At 37.2% G+C, this 20,751-nt stretch overlaps 7 protein-coding genes and 1 non-coding gene across 8 annotated transcripts; 5 read left to right on the forward strand and 3 right to left on the reverse strand.

The window, feature by feature from the left end:
* Positions 1-118: 118 nt before the first annotated feature.
* BDF20DRAFT_912596 (uncharacterized protein) lies at positions 119-1,014 on the forward strand (the record flags this gene model as incomplete). The annotated part of the gene is made up of 4 exons (XM_053083973.1): positions 119-386; positions 494-714; positions 777-851; positions 922-1,014. 4 exons carry the CDS (start codon positions 119-121, stop codon positions 1,012-1,014), a joined length of 657 nt encoding a protein of 218 aa, XP_052937662.1.
* Positions 1,015-1,096: 82 nt separating this feature from the next.
* Positions 1,097-3,657, forward strand: BDF20DRAFT_866933 (uncharacterized protein). The gene is made up of 9 exons (XM_053080870.1): positions 1,097-1,230; positions 1,338-1,649; positions 1,719-1,971; positions 2,034-2,047; positions 2,117-2,162; positions 2,231-2,537; positions 2,603-2,807; positions 2,873-3,001; positions 3,076-3,657. The coding sequence occupies exons 2-9, from the start codon at positions 1,352-1,354 to the stop codon at positions 3,330-3,332; spliced, it is 1,509 nt and encodes a 502-aa protein (XP_052937663.1). The 5' UTR covers positions 1,097-1,230; positions 1,338-1,351; the 3' UTR covers positions 3,333-3,657.
* BDF20DRAFT_866936 (RuvB-like 2) lies at positions 3,658-5,586 on the forward strand. Its single transcript, XM_053080871.1, has 6 exons — positions 3,658-3,728; positions 3,794-3,854; positions 3,926-4,135; positions 4,216-4,397; positions 4,463-4,663; positions 4,732-5,586. Exons 1-6 carry the CDS (start codon positions 3,726-3,728, stop codon positions 5,470-5,472), a joined length of 1,398 nt encoding a protein of 465 aa, XP_052937664.1. The 5' UTR covers positions 3,658-3,725; the 3' UTR covers positions 5,473-5,586.
* BDF20DRAFT_866944 (uncharacterized protein) lies at positions 5,587-6,644 on the reverse strand. Its single transcript, XM_053080872.1, has 6 exons — positions 6,488-6,644; positions 6,366-6,419; positions 6,252-6,304; positions 6,088-6,178; positions 5,921-6,010; positions 5,587-5,852 (listed from the first exon to the last, which is right to left on the reverse strand). The coding sequence occupies exons 1-6, from the start codon at positions 6,609-6,611 to the stop codon at positions 5,647-5,649; spliced, it is 618 nt and encodes a 205-aa protein (XP_052937665.1). The 5' UTR covers positions 6,612-6,644; the 3' UTR covers positions 5,587-5,646.
* A 29-nt stretch (positions 6,645-6,673) lies between these two features.
* BDF20DRAFT_866946 (uncharacterized protein) lies at positions 6,674-8,032 on the reverse strand. Its single transcript, XM_053080873.1, has 2 exons — positions 7,777-8,032; positions 6,674-7,693 (listed from the first exon to the last, which is right to left on the reverse strand). The coding sequence occupies exons 1-2, from the start codon at positions 7,914-7,916 to the stop codon at positions 6,883-6,885; spliced, it is 951 nt and encodes a 316-aa protein (XP_052937666.1). The 5' UTR covers positions 7,917-8,032; the 3' UTR covers positions 6,674-6,882.
* BDF20DRAFT_938609 (amino acid permease-domain-containing protein) lies at positions 7,991-10,299 on the reverse strand (the record flags this gene model as incomplete). Its single annotated transcript, XM_053084776.1, has 4 exons — positions 7,991-9,164; positions 9,231-9,425; positions 9,506-9,854; positions 9,912-10,299. The coding sequence occupies 4 exons, from the start codon at positions 10,297-10,299 to the stop codon at positions 8,312-8,314; spliced, it is 1,785 nt and encodes a 594-aa protein (XP_052937667.1). The 3' UTR covers positions 7,991-8,311.
* Positions 10,300-13,849: 3,550 nt separating this feature from the next.
* On the forward strand, positions 13,850-13,921 carry BDF20DRAFT_t70. Its single transcript has one exon. It is a non-coding gene; the product is annotated as a tRNA-Pro (tRNA).
* Positions 13,922-17,170: 3,249 nt separating this feature from the next.
* BDF20DRAFT_818614 (WD40-repeat-containing domain protein) lies at positions 17,171-20,316 on the forward strand (the record flags this gene model as incomplete). Its single annotated transcript, XM_053077388.1, has 9 exons — positions 17,171-17,222; positions 17,291-17,542; positions 17,612-17,814; positions 17,897-18,142; positions 18,215-18,277; positions 18,364-18,726; positions 18,977-19,079; positions 19,144-20,144; positions 20,227-20,316. The coding sequence occupies 9 exons, from the start codon at positions 17,171-17,173 to the stop codon at positions 20,314-20,316; spliced, it is 2,373 nt and encodes a 790-aa protein (XP_052937668.1).
* Between the last annotated feature and the right edge of the window lie 435 nt (positions 20,317-20,751).

The raw sequence follows: 20,751 nt of genomic DNA on the forward strand, positions 1-20,751 counted from the left end.
ATTAAAAGCTAGAAAAGGCATTAAGCCAATAGAAACTGCGATGTCAATACCGAAAATTTCAACGAAAGAGGACTATGTCATTTAAATGACATACATATTAGACCACTTACAAACATTAATGGAATTCTATGCTTTCGAATCTGCTTGCTTCAATTTTGATTCGTACCAAGGGAAGCAAAGAGCTGATGCAGAAGTGGCCAACATATTGTTAGATGGAGGCAAAAAGTACAACAAACGAAATAGGGCACACACGAATAAGAATAAGCAAAGGAAAAGACGGAAGAAGAAAGGCAAAAAGAAGACTAATAAGAGCAAAGTGGGAAAGCGAAAAAGAGAAAAGCGCGAGCAGCAGCAACAAAAGCAGGAACCAAAGAAGAAGAAGAATAGTAGAAACGAGAAGGAAAAGGAGAAAATAATACGAAAAAAATAATACATATAACGCTATATAACATGCTTCCTATAGTACATATAGTCTAACCAGCTTCACTAATAGGTTTAAAATTGACGGAAAAAGTAAGTGGCAGCCTGAAAGGTTTTATGAAGACAAAAAATCGATGCCACTTGTCATATTTGGTGATGTATACATGGGAGGATGCTGTAATAATGAGGGGACGAACCACTGGAATCACCAGTATATTGTATAAAGAGCTACTAAAGAGACAACGGACGTTTTTAACTGCTGTTGTTGATATTGATGAATATCGCACATCAAAAGTAAGTATGCTGGATTTACTATTACCACATTTGATAAGTAACTTGATGAACTTCCTTATTAGATTTGTAACAATTGCAAGAGTGACGATATGGAAGATGTAAGAATGCAAGAGGGCTCAAGACTCTACAGTACTAAAGTATGTAAAACTTGCCGTACTGTGGCAACGCGATGTTAATGCCTCCAAAAACATTATCACCATTGTCAAGGCCATCTGGACAGGCCAGGAAAGATTTAGCCATTACAACAGAGATAGCCGTACCGAAGACGGTGCTGTCAGCTCTTCACAACAGACTGCTTAAAGATATTTACGTGTTTAGGTGAGTTCATCTTGTATGAATTACTACTGTTAATTTTTTATAGTTTTATTAGTTGATGCTTGAACTTCCTACCATACTCGGATAAGACAAATATACTGTGCTTAAAGCACAGCATATTTATTCTGTAAGCACAGTATATTTACCTTATCTGAGTATTAGTAAGCGGCACATTTGCCATTGAACATTTTGACAGAAAAGGTATTATCCCAAAAGCTAAGCTTGGTATCTAAGAATATTGTTGAATTAATCTGAATTCAAATAGTAAAAATGTCTCAATTTTTTAACCATTTCATGCGAAAATTTAGCGAAAAACCAGTACATGTGGAAGCTCTTAAAACGGTTGTGGGGCATAAGCACGGATCCCTTCTCCTTAACTCGCATAACGTTTATGTATAAAAGTAATAAAAGTAATAATATTCTCTATCTAAATTCTGTCAAAGCAGCTCTTTTTGCTGTCGGCTCTTTCAGTACTTCCATTTACGGCCATCCTTTGAATATACTTTCTTCTGATGACGGATTAACTCCAGAAGAACCTCCCATCGACTATGGTTCAGCAGAGTTCTACGAGCGACTCATTGTTATTGCTGTCCTTGTGTTGACAGGTGGCGTCTTTGCAGGCAAGATATATGAAACTGTAAACATGCGTGATATAAAAGTTGTCTTGTTATAAACCAGATTTCACTTAGGTCTGACGTTAGGCCTAATGGGTTTGGATGAGACAAATTTACAGGTTCTCATGGAATCCGGTACGCCAACTGAGAAGAAACATGCTGAAAAAGTATTGAAACTTTTGAATCGTGGCAAACATTGGGTTTTGGTTACGTTACTCTTATCAAATGTTATCGTTAACGAAACTTTGCCCATTGTTCTGGACAGTGTTCTCGGTGGTGGCTGGAAGGCTGTCGTTATTTCCACTGCTCTGATTGTAATTTTCGGCGAGTAAGTTGTTAGTTATCATCTTATTACCAACTCACATTTAGTTAACCTTTCAATTTCTTTAGAGTAATCCCTCAATGTATGGTTCAAAGCAAGAAATAGTAAATCAATAATATGATACTAATTTGTCTCTCCTTAATTTTAATAGCTATTTGTGTACGTTACGGTTTGGCTATTGGCGCTAAAACATCAGGGTAAGATATTTTTCTCAAACCAAACCATCATTTAAAGGCGCTCTGAATGCTCATTATTTACTTAATAGAATGGTTCTTCTTCTGATGTACATTATGTATCCTCTGGCTTATCCTACTGCATTACTTTTGGATTATTTTTTGGGACCATCTCACGGTACCATGTATAAAAAGGCGGGTCTCAAGACACTTGTTTCCCTTCATCGGGCTGTTGAAAACACAGAAACAGATGTTGATGCTCTGACGGAAGATGAAGTGACAATTATTGGCGCTGTACTTGACCTACGATCAAAACCTGTATCACAAATTATGACCCCCATTGCTGATGTTTTTACTCTCTCTACAGAGGATATTTTGAATGAGGAACTAGTCGATAAGGTATAGAATATTGTCAGTATTCCGTTCAGAAAAAGATGTCATTCTTATGATATTTTGCATTGTAGATTCTCATTGAAGGTTATTCTCGTATTCCTATTCATGTTCCTGGAGATAATATGAATTTTGTTGGTATGCTCTTAACGAAGCGTCTGATTACATATGACCCTGAGGATGCTCTGCCTGTTAAGGATTTACAAATAAGTACACTGCCCGAAACCGGGCCTAAAACAAGTTGTCTTGATATTCTAAACTTTTTCCAAGAGGGCAAAAGTAAGTCATACACACCAAAAAGGAAAATATGGTAGTTATACATACCAATTTATAATCCTTTTTAGGTCATATGGCGCTTATAACTTCTCAACCTGGCGCTCACACTGGTGCTTTGGGTGTCATCACTCTAGAAGATGTTATTGAGGAATTAATTGGTGAAGAGATTGTCGATGAAACAGATGTTTATGTGGATGGTAACGAATTCAGTGTAGACATGTAAAAGCGAAAAACTAAATATGCTGACCGAAAACTTTTTTGTATATACTAGTGCATAATAAAATCAGAGTTGTGCGTCGCCATGTTACTAACAGGCGTAATAGCAAATTAGCACGTTTATTAACAGCACACAAACGCCAATCCCAAGCTAATTCAAGAAACGGACCCAACCGTGAGGGTTCATCCAGTTCCCTTAATGGTAAGGTAGTCGAGCCCTACTTGAAGCCTACATATGGTGCTATTTCCCAAAATCAATTGTCTACTTCTCCAGAAAGCCAGCCGCTCCTTCCAAACGGGCAGGATGACTAGATATTTGAGAAAAGCACTGTTATAAGTAGTATATAAATGATATGTTTCCCCTTTTAAATTTGTAAAATATATTTTTTTGGACGATTAAGCCAGCTTAGAGGCTAATGTGTATCTTCGTCCACAATACTAAGTTTATAAATATTGACTTATAACTCTTTAGCCGCAAAAAAAAAAGTTCGAGAAAGGAAACTCGCCTGCAAAAGTTCAACTCCGACTTCAATTTTAGATACCTATTGAACTTCACAGTCATATTTTGTAAAATGTTCCGCACTGAGTACTGGCAAACGGTCGTGACTTACGAACAAAATAATGCTGCACTTTTTGTGCATACGAAAACAGTTCTAGAAAAACAAATTTATCTTTCGATCCTCACTTCAACATTAAATTGTCAAGATGGTACTGGACGGTTAAGTCGCAAATATGTGTGCTTATAATAGTCCTTAACACTCTTTAATTGATAGGCTTTACCAATAAGTACCTCTTCAACTGAAACTAGAGATCTTTTGAGAATGGAGCGCGTCGGTAAAGCTCAACATATTGTACTTTGTAGATCGTAGCTTGGTTGAACCAACCGAATATTTGAACAAATTTAGGGGCACATTCGCACATTCGTGGTTTGGGATTGGACGATGCTCTCGAACCGCGTCCTTCTTCACAAGGAATGGTCGGTCAATTGAAAGCTCGTAAAGCAGCTGGTGTTATTCTGAAGATGATTCAAGCTGGCAAGATCGCTGGGCGAGCTGTCTTAATTGCCGGTCCACCTTCAACTGGTAAAACTGCCATCGCTATGGGTATGGCACAAGGTATGTATTTTAATTTGTTCCGTTAAGTACAGAATTTGGCAAACTTTCATACTTACATTTTACCTTGACTCATATAATAGCTCTTGGAACTGATGTTCCTTTCACCATGCTGGCCGCTTCAGAAATCTTTTCACTTGAAATGAGCAAAACTGAAGCCTTGACACAAGCATTCCGTCGCTCTATCGGTGTCAGGATCAAAGAAGAATCAGAACTTATTGAGGGTGAAGTTGTTGAAATTCAAATTGATCGATCTTTGACAGGAGTAAGTTTCTAATTGTTTTGGTTGTTGTTCAAGCAGACTAGCTGATAATGATATGAATTATATAGGGGTCCAAGACCGGCAAATTGACACTCAAAACAACAGATATGGAAACAATATACGATCTCGGCAATAAAATGATTGATGCGTTGAATAAGGAGAAGGTGATGGCTGGTGATGTTATTGCTATCGATAAAGCTTCTGGACGCATTTCCAAGTTGGGACGCTCTTATGCTAGAGCTAGAGATTATGATGCCATGGGATCAGATGTATGAAAGTATAGTCACAGTATCTGTTGTGTATGCTACTGGTTATTAACGCATGCTTTTATTCTTAGACCAAATTTGTTCAATGTCCTGAGGGCGAATTACAGAAGAGAAAGGAGGTTGTACATACCGTATCTCTTCATGAAATTGATGTTATCAACAGCAGAACACAAGGGTTCTTAGCTCTTTTCTCTGGTGATACCGGCGAGATTAAAAGCGAAGTGAGAGACCAAATCAATACAAAAGTTGCTGAATGGAGGGAAGAGGGCAAAGCAGAGATTGTTCCCGGTGTTTTATTTATTGATGAAGTACATATGCTTGATATTGAATGCTTTTCGTTTCTAAACAGAGCCTTGGAAGATGATATGGCTCCAGTTGTGATAATGGCGTCCAATAGAGGCATCACTAACATTCGTGGAACAAAGTATAAATCACCACATGGTATTCCTGTCGATTTGCTCGATCGTATGTTGATAATCTCCACTAACCCTTACGAAGAAAAGGAGGTGAAAAATATTTTGAATATTCGATGCCAAGAAGAAGATGTCGAAATGACGGATGATGCTAAAGATGTCTTAACACGTATTGGAACAGAAACCTCGCTGCGTTATGCAATTCATCTTATTACAGCTGCCAACTTAGTTGCGAGGAAGAGAAAAGCACCAGAGGTCGATGTACAAGATATTAAGAAAGTCTATTCACTTTTCCTGGATGAAAAACGATCAGTTCAATATTTGAAGGATTATCAGGAGCAATACATGTTCAATGAACACAATAATTCTATGGCAGTTGACAATGCCATGGAAATGTAAATTATTTTCTAGATATAACATATGTATATGTCGAGTCTAAAATTTCTTTTATTACATTTTATGAATAAAGTCATTTAAAAAAAAGGAAAGGTTTATACGAAGCTTTCGTAATAGAGGTTGATAATAGGAGTATGGCTTTCTAATTGGTGCTTTTTGATATACTTTTGAAAATCTCTAAGCAAGGAATATTAAGCCTGCTAATAATAGGGATGTTATCGTAATCATAGATGGGAGACTGGGGAAAGCATTATTAGATACTGCAATCTCCATATTAGCATTATCAGCAGCAGCTGTAGCCATAGCAGGAGTCATAGGGTAAGATTTGACTGCTTGAGCATTCTTGCCTGCCAATTTACCAACGCCCCAAGGAATTTTCGCTCCTACCAACATGATTACAGTTATAAAACTACTCTGACGTTTAAGACCAAAGATGCCTTCCGATGCTTACCCCCAGGTTGAGTAATATGTTCTGGTTTTTCAAGACTACCATCTGCACCTACAATACCAAATCGAGTAGTCCAAGCACTTTGCCCTTTATCTGTGGGCAAAAAATATTTCGTTAGCTGCCTTTGGAAAAAGATAATGACTCAGCAGGGTATTTAAGTGCTTCATTACCGTTGGTAAACTTGAAGAAATAAACAGCAGAATGGGGAGTTACTTGAGGTGCAGTCCAATTGTAGGACTTTAATTGGGTGCCATCAAGATCCTAGTAAAGATACTTAATTATAAGCAGCATAATAATGATGTAAAAAGTTTTGGAAAAGGGAAAAAAGACTTACTCTAGCCACAACCTTCAATAATTTTTGATCGTAGTTATCACCTGTCATGAACTCTATAAAGGATTAATGTTAATAATGATATCTATATATCTTAATCGCAGGCCGCAAATTTACCTATCTTAAACTTCCTCCAAGCCTTATCAATAGACGGCTCTTGCTTATCGTTAACTGTACAGGAGAGTTACAAAAATGTATGGATTTCGAGTATATTATGTCAATTAATTAGTAGTACTTACACCAGGTTATTTCGTAGTTATGACCTTCCTTCCAAACAGTCCCTGGTTCAGGATAACTAGGTGCCATATTTGCATACACATAACCAAGAAGTATAGACACAGTAATCAAAAATTTAATCATCATCAGAATATTGTTATGATCGGAAAAAGACGTATAATCAAAAGGAAAGAGTAAGGTATTCTTTGCTTCGGACGAGTTTTTAAATCTTAGTATTCCAGACTCAAACAAACAAATATCCAAGATTTGAAATACGATAGCTTATTTTTATTTCTGTTGAACAAACTATAATCTTTGATATATAGATACACAACACACGAACTTATCGGATAATATTCTATACACTCTGCTTAAATCTTACTCAACCACTTTACGTAGGCGAAATCAAAATTTTCTGTTACGACTGACGCTTCTGCATTAATACCAACTTGGTAATCTCAAAATCTGATAGCGTGAGCTTGTCACTCATTGAAACTGGAAGAGTTTGCTGGTTCGTAATGGCGTCAATACAACCTTCTGTAACTGAAGTGTTGCATAACCTCACTTCTTTTAGATGAGCACCTGATGTCGTTGTCCTAAACAGATCTAAAAGCACTTTATCTGTTATTTGCAGCCCCTCTAAATGTAATAGAGCTAATTTGCCACCCATATTATTATCAACTAAAAGCATCTTGGATAGAATTTCTCCTAAATCGGGTGTCATTAATGCTCTACAGTTGATAAGTGTTAACGATTGTAGATTTGGATGCAGTTTGTAGAATTGGTATAGTTCATTTGGTGTGATGGCGTCCATTTTAATGAGACATAGCGATAATAGGCTCTCGCTAGGAAGCGACATTAAAGATTCTGTTAACAGAGGCGTTGTTTCCAGTGTTACATGCCGTAGCCTTCTTAAACGTGAAAAATCACATTCTAGCATAAAAGGAAAAGACTCTATCCCTCCCATATAAATGGTATGTAATTTATCGTTGTATTCTGCAATATTCTGTATTGTCTCTGGCCGTAACGTCGTTGGATGCCCTAATCGCATTTCCACTATGTTAGGACAACATCGCAAAAGCCGTGATGCTTTCATATCAATACCATACTTATTAATAGGCGTCAAGTCGATTGACCGAACAAAGTAGCCATAAGGTAAAAGCGCATTGGGTGAAGTGATAGTTTTAACAAAACTGCTGAATTTCAGATAGTTTTCAATTCGATAATTTCTAATTTAGCACACATAAATGATTTCGTTCTTACATAAGTGTTGCTTGTTTTCTCTGTCGACTATAACCTTTCAGCAGCATACCTGTAAAGTACTTGACACGCAAAATACGCCCAATTTTTGTTTACTGTCATGGCGGTAAACACAAAAGGTTCGTTACCAAACTGTCCGATGGCATAACTACAAATTTCAAGTTGCAAATCGATAGGTAATTTCTCCACCATTTCTTTGCATTCTCAGGATAAGAGATGTCGCATTTATGTCCAAGCTCGTAGGATTCGAGGGCTGGAAAGGAAGACTAACCTTTTTTTCTTTTTGAAATTCTTCTGCTGTTTTGATTTGCTGCGGGCTTTTCTAGCAACTCGACATTCGATTCCCATAGCAGAAAGATTTAAGCATTACAATATTATGGCCTTCTTTATTAATTAGTTTGAATAGTGATTAATAATATAAAGCATGAATACATGAGATATATGACCCTAGGTGAATGTTATTAAAAAAATATATAAAAGGTGGCTGTAAGGCAATAGTACGTACAGGCCTCAGGGTAGGAGTAGTAATTTTAACTGATCCTCAAATGTAGTTTGAAATTTTCGATAATGTATTATATAGTAATGCATTAAGCACGGTAATTTGGGGAGTTTGTATTTGGTACATATTCATACTGTTCGATCTGATAACCTTGCTCATCTTCCCTTGTATTATCTGGTAATCCTCGTTTACCCTCAGCAAAGCGACCAACTGGGTCTCTGTTGAACTTTGACTTGCGAATGCCGTAAGCAAAATAGATAACCCAACCAATACCCATCCAAATGAACAAGCGCCAAATTGTTGTCACTTCAGCTACGGCAATCAAAGCTACGGAGATAACCATACCGATAATAGGGAAGATCAGTGATAAGTACTTTCCTCCAGGAATCTTGAATTTACGTGGGACTTCCGGACGAGTAAATCGAAGTACGATTACGCCTAAGTGAACTATAAAGAAGGCAAGTAAAGTGCCAACAGACGTCATATTGCCGAGTAAGTTGACGGGTAAGACAGCAGAAAGGAGAGCAGTAATCGTTCCGACTGTAAGTGTGGCGACCCAAGGAGTTTTGAACTTCGGATGTACTTTAGCAAATATAGCAGGCAAAAGACCATCTTGGGCCATAGAATAGAAGACACGAGCCTGAGCAAGCATGTTAATTAGCAAGACAGACGTCAGACCACATATAGCGCCCAAGGCAACAAGAATATTCAACCATGCGAAGTTTTTTCCAGTACGTTCCATTACTTTTTCTACGGCAACAGAAGCAGGTACTGATGAGCCAAGGAAATCAGTGTATTTTGCAGCACCCGTCATAATGGTACAGAAAGCAATATACAGAACAGTACTGATGACTAAGCTACCAATAATACCGATAGGAAGATCTCGCTGAGGTTTCTTCGCTTCCATTGCAGCTGTAGTGACAGCATCAAAACCAATATAACTATGGGATTATTCATTAGTATGAGCAACGTATTTGTTAAATTATTACGTGCATGGTATGACTTACCTAAAGAACACAGTTGTTGCAGCAGCAAATATACCTGGAACACCGAAGAAGTGCCAATTTCCTGTTGTATTTTCTGGAATATAAGGAACGTAGTTTGGTGGGTACATAAAACCGCAGAGTGCGAAAATGAAAATGAGGATGACAAGAAGTTTGATCGTAACAACAATAGTATTGAAAATAGCAGATTGACGGATACTGATTCCAGAAAGTACATGTTAACAAGCCTTCGTTGAATAGAACGAGTGGAAAAAAATGTTTTTGAGTTTTACGCTTACCCAACTATCAAAATAATTGTAATGAGCATGATAATAACAAACCCAGGAACATTGAAGTAATGACCCTCACCACGGTATATGGATGGTGGGCTCTCTATCCATGTCAGAGTTGGGCTTGTCCAGCTTTCCGCAAAATGAATTCGACCGTTAGAAGCAACTGCGAAAAATTTGACAAAATAACCGGACCATCCTACACCAACAGTAGCAGCACCCACCATGTATTCTAAAATCAGATCCCAGCCAATAATCCAAGCAACAAATTCACCCATGGTTGCATAAGCGTAGGTATAAGCTGAACCTGCCACAGGAATCATAGACGCCATTTCAGAGTAACTTAATGCCGCGAACGCTGTGAGACGTGATTAGTTCATGCAAAAAGGAAAATCACAACCAATAATTAACCTACCAGATGCAATAGCAGCAATAATAAATGATATTGTTACAGCCGGTCCAGCATTCTGTGCAGCAGCTAAGCCTGACAAAACAAAGATACCTGTACCAATGATAGCACCAATTCCGACAAAGATAAGTTGGAATGCGTTTAAGGCACGCTTTAGTTCAGATTGTTCTGCATCGTCCCATAAGAGTTCGACTGGTTTGATCTGTATCAATCGACGGAACCAAAAGCTTTTGGAGCTTTCACCTTCTTTTCTGAGATATGTGTGAGGATCAACTTTAGCATAACGAGCTGTAACTGATTGGAATATTCCCTTTTCCTTGGAGCCCGAAGCGTAATTGCCGTCTGTGGACTGTTTATCGACACTCGTCGTTATATTTTCAGTTTTTTCGTCCATCTACCTTCGCTATGTAATACACAAGGTTTAAAATAATCTGTTTAATAACTAGGATAGCGAAAGAGAGATACGTTAAATAGAAATTTTTTTCGTGGAAAGGTAGATCACCCATTTATACTAAGAGGGTGCCAATACGAAAGTCTAAATTTTTTTATTTTTTTTTTTCTAAATCAACAGTTTTCGTTGCATTGTGCGTCTTTCCAATCATCAGCTTTTATTGCCTAATTACGCAACCATTCTATTCACGAGTAAGGAACGAAGTTGTGTTTTGTACAACTTACTTGTTCGTTTTGGGAGGTGTCTTACAATAACTACTAGAAGTTCGTGATTTCCGACATTTCTAGTCGGATAAAGTAAAGAGGATAACATACAGGCTGGCCGCATGAATTTAAGAGGGAAGCTTACTTCAAATGGTAATTTATATAGCAATAACTTTTGTCATGTGCACATAGAAAACAAGAATAAAGATTCTGTACCACAATTGATTTCATTTGTCAAAAAAAGCAATTGATACATTTCATTAGAGTATTGCAAAGGCGTAACACGACTACTACGGTGGTACGCAAAGGAAAAAAAAAAAACTCAACCTTTTCGTTTCGTTTCTTTTGTGGCGGCTCAGGTAAGTTTAACAAAATTGTTTATACAGTATAATTAAGTCCATGTCAACGCAACTTGGGGTTAGTCTTGGAGCGCTATTTCCATTTAAATGCTCGCCTTATACATGGACACTGTTGCGACGGCAATGAAGCCAAAAACAAAAAGAGTGCAGTGTTAATGTAATATGAGCCCGTAATTGTGGAAGGTGTATTAACTTCTTGTTCCTTTTTGGGATCAGTTAAACAACGTAGGCATGCCTATCTAAGGTATGCCAAAATGATTTAGTACGACAGGGCACTGCTTTGCTCTTACGACAAATAAGAAATAAACACTCGAATGAAAAACACATAAACGAAGTAAATCATCGATCGAAAGTTATAGCTTATATACTGAACGTTTGCTTTGAAATAGTAGAACTTGTCTAATTGACAATAGAGAACCTATTTTGTGCCATTCTAGAATCACAACTTTTCTCGTCCATATAAATTTGATTGAGGAGGAGATAAACGCAAAAGCCTTCCTTCTGTTTCCTTTAAAAATAAAGAAAAGAAAATATCGCAATTTTATAGCCATGGCCTTAATACAGTTACCATTGCTATATAGATAGACGTATCATATTTGATTTGCATCAATTCTGTTAATACACAAATTTTTTTAATGTTATGAAGTCTACCTGCTTGTCCAGAATGGAAGACAATATCCAGTTATTGGAAAAGTGTGTAAGCAAACGTACAGCTAAATCCTGGTAATAAATGGAGAGAGTTGCAAGCGTTTCCTTCTGTACTGATAACTAAATGGATACAGTTAGCAATATTTACCACAGATGCCCTCTTGCTGTACTACCTGTGAGATAAATCCAGATAATGTCTATTTCATTGTCAACGTCTGAAACTGTTCTACAGGTTAGCAGTCACAGAAATATAACGGTCTGATCTTTGTAAAAAAGAACAATTATTTCATAAAGATTGCATTGAGAACAGCTGCATTGAAACTGATTAGAAGGGAAGCACAATCAATCATTGTCAGTAAGCGGATTATAGTGGCTATCCCTTAATACAGAAAGTAGAATTCAAAAAGCTGTGAACGGCTGTGCAAATTTTGTTATTGATGGCAAACAATATGAAATCAGATGTCGTAAAACTATGGAAAAGCTTCTGTGTACACGATCAGCTGATCGGACCTTACTTTCACGCTGTAAGGTACTCTTTTCATAAGTTGGTGACAACAATAATGGAACGCCTTGCCACCAACAATTTTTTTGCAATGAATAGAAAATGGTACCAGGTAAACCGGTGTAACACTACTATACGATACTTCGTATGTTTACAGTTTAACGGTTGCATTTGATGAATGTATGATTCTAAGGTACACTGTCCCTTCTCATGAATAAGACTACTGACAAGGAATCATTTTCTTGAGAACTCCTGCAGAATCAGGAATAGTAGATGATCGTTCGTGCTTGTGAGAAATGTCAGTCATAGAAGCCAATATAGTCATGTACTGTTGAACAGACCCCTTCTTCTCTAACATTTCTTTTTTTGTAACAATAAAACGTACCTTTTTGAAATATATCACCTGTTTAAGAGACATGATTAATATCGTTAAACTAGTGTATACTAAAGCCTTCTATTGGAATTGAACAAAGTTAGATTTCACAAACAAGACCGTAGAGTAATATAAAGAGGAATTTTACAAACGCAGACAAATTTTAGATTGATATAGTCCTCTTCAATTTCATGTTTTGACTAACAGTCAATTTTGTTTGGTCATGGGCGATTATGCACCCTTTCATCTGCTTTCAATAATAATTCCATTTTGCCGAGATAGGTTATGTAGTGACACATTTCTGTACTTCGATAGCGCACGCATACCAGAGCCTTTGCAAACAGCGGTAACCTACAATGCATCACTGTTTACAGAGCAAATGTAACAGACTATAGCTAGGATTCAATAAGTAGATTCTGCAGGTCAGACCATCGCCGTCAAGTCGCTTTTAGGAGCGTGGAAAGAAAAAAAAAAAAAAAAAAAAAAAAAAAAAAAAAAAAAAAAAAAAAAAACCTCAGAATAGAGAGACAAAGATAATGTAACAGGAAATACAAAGGGAGACTCTGTGAAAACTTTGTCTTATTTTACCCCGATTTAATAGAATCCCAAATTTTACCAGATCACAAGATTTTGGTAAAGTGTTGTGTGCCCAAAAATCAGTTTAAATCCTTAACAATTCAACAATCAGTACTACGTCCCTATTACCTATCTATTAACAATAGAAAAACATGCCTATAAAAACTTACCAACTGCCTCTTATTTACATGATCAAATATGGCTCATTTAGCAGTTAAATCTCACTAGTAAATCCATATCATTCAGTGAAATACTCAAAAAATACAGAATTTTATTCTGCTGAACTATTGGATACATTGTATTACTTTTTCAAACATCGTCTGTTAAGGAAAAGAAAAAAAGTACGCCTTTGACTATCATCATAAAGAATTTGGCATCTCTCAGCAGCGAGTTACTCTGCAATAGAAAAGAACGTACATTATTGCATAGATTACATAATTTATTACATTTCGACAAATTCGTGAAATAAAGGAAGCCTGCCTTCTAATACAAGAACAGCATCCAAATATTTTAGTATATGGTTAAATATTATTAAAGTGAGAAATGTAATCATTATGGGTGAGAACATACCTATAGTTTGAATAAGCAGGTCTTAGAGTAGGTTTTCAATAAAGCCCTAGTACGCCACGTTAACACATACAATGCGTGTAAGATCTCTCTTACAGGAATTGAGTCAAAAGGACGTTCGGGTGAAATTTACTATAGAAGGGTGCAACCGAGATAGAGTTCAACCAAGATAAAGTTCAACCTCGACTCGGAAGCGAAATCATATCACGTGATAACGTTTAACTTTTTTAATGGAATAAAACTTAAATGCATCAAAAATATAAATGGCTTCTTGGTTTAGTGGTATAATTCTCGCTTAGGGTGCGAGAGGTCCCGGGTTCGATTCCCGGAGAAGCCCTTTTGCTATGAATTCTATTGCAGTGCGTGTAACGTCTTTTGTCATCATGAAAAATCCAACAAAAAAAAAAGATAGGTGGGAGGAATCTGCGTTCAAGTTATTGCTAGAAGTGCATTACAACTGCCTCTTATAATAAATAATTATTTTTCTCTTATGAAATATGGTCTTTCTCTCTAAGTAGCTAGCAGGATGGAAACTTATCTCGGAGGTAGACATATTAACAGCGGCTGCAACTTAAACTAAACCCGGTGTGTAAGACAGCTGTAAAAATTCAGATGCTTCAATAGATTAGTATGATCGAAACAAATATAACAAACCACATATTGTTTGTTTACATATGGGAAGCATATATTATCTAGAAGAGTAATTTCTATGTGTTGAGAATAAAGTATTAATGCAGAAGAAAAATTACACAATTTCTTGCCACGGACATTTTTAATGGGTATAATTTGCAATCGATAGGTTGTATATAAATTTTCTTGATCTTATAAGCACTGGTAATCAGTTTACCGTTGATAAATTTGCTTAACTTGTTCTTCTAATAATAGATTACAACCCGAGTATATTTAAAACTCATGCATTGTTATATATATTACTATTTTCCGATAATATATGCGTATTATATATCTTTCAATCACTGGGGAACTACATCAATGTTCAGTCAATTGTAAAACGTTTTCAATTCTATTGAATTGTAAGGTAGATATTTGGTATGCCAACAGAACAGATTATAGAAGATGAGCGTTTCTCAGTGTGAGCTGCTATACGTATTGTCACATCTCATGCTTCTCTGTAACAGTATATCCTTCTCAAGAATTTCGAAGGAGAGCAGTTCGTTGTTATTGCTGATAAACTAGCTCGCCGATTCTTCTAATTCTAGTCTTACTGTCACTAAGCTGATGTACTACAATTATAATTCTCGTGAAAAATCAAGTAACTGTTGTTGAAAAGGCTTGCTTCTTACAGGACTAACTTTGTTTAGAATTATCTTTCATATACATCACTTTTTAGGGTAAAAATCTTCGGTAGCATGTTTTTTAATAATAGCTTAGATCCCCTAGCAGGCTAAAATAGTATTAGCAGGCAGGGAGAGTGAAACATATATATGTGAACATTCTATAGCATTTTAAAAGTCTGCACCATAATAAACTTTGTGGATCAACTGGAAAAAAGAAAGAAAAAAAATAACCACTCAAGATGCACTCTTATATTGAATTGCTGATCTATAACTATCTTCAAACTCTCACTTTAATGGTGATTCATAAGAGCGAGAGAACTAGAACTGGTGATGACCAATTAGCCGGTATGCTTCGTTGTATCTGTTATTCTTGAATTGAACAAAATCTGAACAACAGAACGTGAAGGCTGTAGCCGATTTTTTTATGATGCATATTTACAATGAAAAGAATAGTTTGCAAAAAGTGAACGTTCTATAAGATTTTTTATTGAGATACCATTGAATATCGAGTGTTTACGGTTTGATTCATGTGTAAGGCTTTCATACCAAAGTAGCGCAACCCACATGTGTATTTTCTGATCTTTTTCTATCAATACAGTTTGTAAGCAACAGGTACGATTTTCACTACTGCCATTCCGTGGCTTCCTTACTGATACAAATGGTGAATTGATTTTTTGTCTCATGCGAATAATAGAAGATAAACAGCCGAAAGCATAGACAACGAACCGAGGTTTATTAAGTCATAATGATAAGAGTTCCTTTGATATTACAGGTATATTGATTTGAATATGTCAAGTCGCTTTCAAGTTATCAAATGCGGTTTTTTTAACGGTATGTATATCGATAATCTTTGTGTATCGGGAGTACTTGAAAGGTTAGCCGTGTAGACAGCTAGTACTGATGTTGACCTGTTTTGCGGACGGAAAACATTATTTACAAAAGTAAAGTTGGAAATAATTGTTGATATGACATGATCAAAGGTCTACTAAGTACCACATATAATGTTTCTGCCTTGTAAATAGTATTTACATAACTAAAAGAACGTTCTAGTTCCTTCTTTTTCTTGCCTTACTATGTATATTACGCCGCTGACACAATAACCGGCTATTCCTTCTTGTCACATTAAATACATAAAAAGCCAAAGTTAGGTGCAACAGATTTATATTCTCCTAAATCTTTTTTTTTTTTTTTTTTTTTTTTTTTTTTTTCCCACAATCCTCTTCACTTTATCACAAAGGAAGAAAGGTGATTTCTTAATTCACTCTTTGAAAATCAGAGGTGAAGACATGCAGTGGTGCTATACGTAATAATTAGTATCTGCGCAACCATTACAAGTTTAAAGCCGCGAACAGTTCACCTTTGTCGAACGTATTAGTTACAGTGATTTGTTCTCATCGTACCTTTTTATCACCTAAGTTGTATGGTAAGGACATTATACTGACAGAAACATGCAGGAAACGTTCCTTGAATCAAAGCTCGAAAAGAAACTTACGGATCTGCGTCTTTCAATGGGGCGGTGATATCTCGGATAAACTGTTGAAGCCAAGGGCGATGAATCTGCTGTTGTAACCTGAGATTTCCCTCGATTTTCAGCGACCGTGTGTGTGTGTGTACAAACATCACAACGTCAGTCTTCTATTTTTATGCTGTCTCTCCTTACGTTTATCTATCTTTTTCTGCTTCCTTCTAGATCTCAATACTTCATTGTCAATTTACTTTATACTCATTATTAGAACTGCGGATAAAGTAATAAAGACAAAGATCTCGGCAACCATTCGACGAACATCAGTTTATTATTTTTTCTATTGTTTTCTGCAATAATAATATTGATATATGAAGACAGCAACCCGCCGTAAGGTATCTTACGTTGTGAACTTAGGCAACGAGGATCAGGCGCACTGTCTCGGTGTTAATTCGCTCGCCATTGACCCCCGACTATACGATGCAACAATTGTTAATGACCAGACAGAAGGAGGTGTCCTTTATTCAGCAGGACGAGATGGTATAGTTGCTGGTTGGGACCTACATATACCCTTTAAACGAAATATTATGAAGACTGAGCAACAGCAACAAAACAGTTGGCAGATAGACAGGAGTATACAGGTAGACAACGTTAAATTGAGCAAAGAGGGTCACCGGCTTTAGAAAATATTGCCACTCAAGAATGTTTCAATACAACAGACTGAGATATTGCGATCGAGTAACAGTAACAGTACAATTGACACTTTGTCATTTTACTTTATTATGGATAGACGGGCCCGTCCAAAACCTCTTGCAAAGCCTTTTTACAAATGCATACAGATTGGGTCAATGATATTGTGGTCTGCGATAATGGAACCTCAGGTAAAATATAATACTTCTCATACTTTCTGACTTCGTGCTATAATTGAATTGTATTGAACCCATTATAGTCGTTTCTGCATCTTCCGACAGAACAATCAAATTATGGAAACCTTACAGTGAAACGCCCACAATAGCACATACAGTTGGCTGGCATACAGACTACGCTAAATGTTTGACCTATGCTTCACAGCCTGGATGGGTAGCCAGTGGAGGTTTAGATAGACGTATCAAAATTTGGGATCTCGAGAAGTTACAGGCAAGCCTTACTATAGATGCAACGCCAATGAGTTCATTTCCAGGGGGGACCTCCGAGACCAATGGTAACAGAAACTTCTAAGGCGGGAATTAAGCATAACTTACTGATGCCTGTATCTGATGTATTTTTGTAGGAAATGCCATGCATAGCAGCAGCGTTTCTAGTAAATGTTCTATCTATGCTCTAACAGTAAATCCTTCGGGAAGCCTTTTAGCATCGGGCTCTCCTGAAAAAGTTATTCGCTTATGGGATCCTAAATCAGGCAAACGTATAGGCAAATTAACAGGACATACCGACAATATAAGGGCCTTATTGATCAGTGAAGATGGCCAATACGTATGGCATATTTTATGTATTATGTGCTCTAGTTCTGTTTCATAACTAAATGCAAGCTCGGCTCTACTCTTTCGTGTGATAGATACTCTCTGGCTCGTCAGATTCGACCATAAAGTTGTGGTCTGTCAAAGCTCAGCGTTGCATTACCACATATGAGGCACACCCTGACTCCGTGTGGGCTCTTTATTCAGATCACCCTTCTCTAAGGACATTTTATTCAGGCTCTAGAGACGGTTTAGTCATCAAAACAGAAGTCAGTGGTCAAGGTCTAACTGAAGGAGACAGTGAGTGTATTGCATTATTCAAAGAAGAATCAGGAGTCACTAAGGTTAGTTACTCGTTTTATTCAAATCACTCTCTAGAGGATTAAACAGTTAATAATTCTGGTAATATTGTTTAGATCGTTACAATGGAGGATACATATGTTTGGACCGCTACTTCTAGCTCTAGTGTAAATCGATGGGTAAGTTATACATATCCTTGATTGGCATTGAAATACGGTAAGGGCTAATCATTTAAATCTTGTTGTTTCAACCGCTTAAAATAAAGCTATCCGTACCATCTATGCAATCACGTCAAGTTTTACCTCGATCAGAATACAACACAGACATCCCTAATTCAGCAGTTGCAAAGTTACCTCCAGCTAAATCTGTGTATTCCTCACTTCAAGGTCCTGATTCATTCATAGCAAGTGACCAATTAACAATGTACGCAAGTTCCGTTCTCTCAATTCCTATAAGTTATCAAGGCGAAGACATAGACAACGATCAAGCTTTGATCCCTATCAGAACAGTACCAGAATGCACTATTAAGGGCAAGCCTGGCATTGTTTCACACTTGGTATTGCGTGATCGACGTCACATTCTTACTCAAGATACCAATGGCGAAATTAGTATGTGGGATTTGATAAATGTAATGTTATCCATAATTTTTTAACCTCAAGAAGGAAGTCGGTTTACTGACGAAAATTCATGGGTTTAGTGTCTGCAAGTGAAAAATTTTGGTAAACGAGATATAGAAGAAGTAGCCCAAGAAGAAAATAGTATACAAAGCTTTCCAGCATGGTGTTCTATCGATACAAAGATTGGTGTAAGTGAAAGCCCTTCTAAAGACAAGAAAAAGAAAAAATTCACAATATTGATTTCATCACACACATACCTAGGCTATAACTGTTCAATTACATGAGAATAGCTGCTTTGATTGTGAAATGTATGCTGATGAAGTGGAATTGCCAGAAGACTATGCTGTACGAGAGGATCAGAGACGTAAGTTGCTTGTATATGAAACGCATGTCGAAGAAAATACGCTGGTTGACAGGTTTTCAAATAGTCAATGTCGGCAAATGGGTTCTTGTGAATCTATTTCGAAATTTTATCCAAAGTGAGCTCACTTATGAAGAAAAAGAGGGGCATGTTAATTACATTTTAATAGATCAAGCTGATAAACCAGAATCGGTCAAGAGCAAGACAGTTCAAACGCAAAGTGAGGGACGCATAACACCGGACCAGCAGCAGCAGCAGCAACAACAGCAACAACAACAACAACAGCAACAGCAACAGCAACAACAAGAACAACAACAACAACAACAACAAACACCTATAGTCCGACCTATTACTATTCCACCACCAAAAATGCCAGTGGTTGCTGTTACTTCTACAGCGGCGACCAAAGCAGAACAATTCCCTTTCTTACCAACTTCGCCACAAGGAAAACAATTCAATGGCGGTCCTTTCACGGCCCCTCCTTCTTCCAATCCTCAAACAGACTATTTTTCGGGCGCTCACCATGCGCCTTCAAAAGTGCGCAGTGAATCACCAGCAGCTGTACAAATCCCACCTCCTGCCGCCTTACCGATATCAGCCACATCACTGACAACTACAACGGCAAGTGGGAACTTAATGAACCGTCTAAAGAGTTTTTCTGTTAAAGCTAAACTCTCAAGAACTCTCACGCATGAAGAAAAGGTATTATCACCATTTACAGATTCAGTAACAGCAGCAGCAGAGACAACAACGACGACGACAATTAACACGGACAAACAGTTAGGTTTTGACGAACACAAACAACCTATACCGCTTCTTCCTACACCGAATATTATTAAACAACAAAGTGATACCGAAAATGGTGGATCTCCGATCTATTCACCTCCTAATTTAAATGATTTTCCACCACTACAGATCCCCCCATCGACGATGATTGTTGTAGCAGAAGAAAGTGCTGAAGCATCCACAGGAATCGATTTATACCGAGGAACTGTCAGCTCTTTGGGAGACGATGCAAATGCTATCATTAACGTTGCACCATCCTGGCTGCTATCCTATCTTCTTTATGTAAGCTTTCATTTTCGTTTGGCCAGAGATTATCAATTATCATTGTGACTATTATGCTAACATAGATAACTGTATCTCGTAGAATAAAACACCTTCCAAAGAGACCGTTAAACTAACCTTTGTGTTAAGGCCCGTTAATGGATCAAAATTAGATGAGCTTCCTGGCGGGTAAGTCCAAGAAAATTGTACTCTCTTTGCACATAAGAGGGAATGCTAAACTTTGCTTGTCGTACTTTTAGTCCAAACAATCGTTTGTTAGCGAATAGATTACTCCGAGTAAGAAAATTGTCACAATATATATGTGAGAAGCTCGCAATAGAGGACGAAAATTCCATTGAATTAGTATGCGGAGAAACTGTTCTTACGCCGACAATGACGCTTGCAGCAATCAAGCACCATATTTTAAGAACGAGTGGAGATATTCCGATTTGCTATAAATTAAAGGCTGAAAATGAATTATGATAGTTTCCCTTCTTCTGCAGGCAGAGTTGTAATTTTTCTCGACTATGATTTTTTGAATAGCTGCATTAAAAAAATCTTTGTACCTTGATGCTGAGTCTCAATTTCAAAATTGGTTGTCCACAAAAAATGCTCTGAAAGCCCAAAA

Source organism: Mycotypha africana, assembly GCF_025528875.1.
Source record: "Mycotypha africana strain NRRL 2978 chromosome Unknown BDF20scaffold_4, whole genome shotgun sequence".
In the NCBI taxonomy this organism is placed as follows: Eukaryota; Fungi; Mucoromycota; class Mucoromycetes; order Mucorales; family Mycotyphaceae; genus Mycotypha; species Mycotypha africana.

Coding starts and splice junctions, on each gene's coding strand:
- BDF20DRAFT_866933 (XM_053080870.1), top strand. CDS start 1,352: ATGTGGAAGCTCTTAAAACGGTTGTGGGGCATAAGCACGGATCCCTTC. Junction 2,538..2,602: donor ATGAGGAACTAGTCGATAAG/GTATAGAATATT, acceptor TTTGCATTGTAG/ATTCTCATTGAAGGTTATTC. Junction 2,808..2,872: donor CTTTTTCCAAGAGGGCAAAA/GTAAGTCATACA, acceptor AATCCTTTTTAG/GTCATATGGCGCTTATAACT.
- BDF20DRAFT_866936 (XM_053080871.1), top strand. Junction 3,855..3,925: donor TTTGAGAATGGAGCGCGTCG/GTAAAGCTCAAC, acceptor GAACAAATTTAG/GGGCACATTCGCACATTCGT. Junction 4,398..4,462: donor TTGATCGATCTTTGACAGGA/GTAAGTTTCTAA, acceptor TGAATTATATAG/GGGTCCAAGACCGGCAAATT.
- BDF20DRAFT_866944 (XM_053080872.1), bottom strand. CDS start 6,611: ATGATGATTAAATTTTTGATTACTGTGTCTATACTTCTTGGTTATGTG. Junction 6,305..6,365: donor TTGGAGGAAGTTTAAGATAG/GTAAATTTGCGG, acceptor AATCCTTTATAG/AGTTCATGACAGGTGATAAC. Junction 5,853..5,920: donor ACATATTACTCAACCTGGGG/GTAAGCATCGGA, acceptor TCATGTTGGTAG/GAGCGAAAATTCCTTGGGGC.
- BDF20DRAFT_866946 (XM_053080873.1), bottom strand. CDS start 7,916: ATGGTGGAGAAATTACCTATCGATTTGCAACTTGAAATTTGTAGTTAT. Junction 7,694..7,776: donor GCGTGTCAAGTACTTTACAG/GTATGCTGCTGA, acceptor GTGCTAAATTAG/AAATTATCGAATTGAAAACT.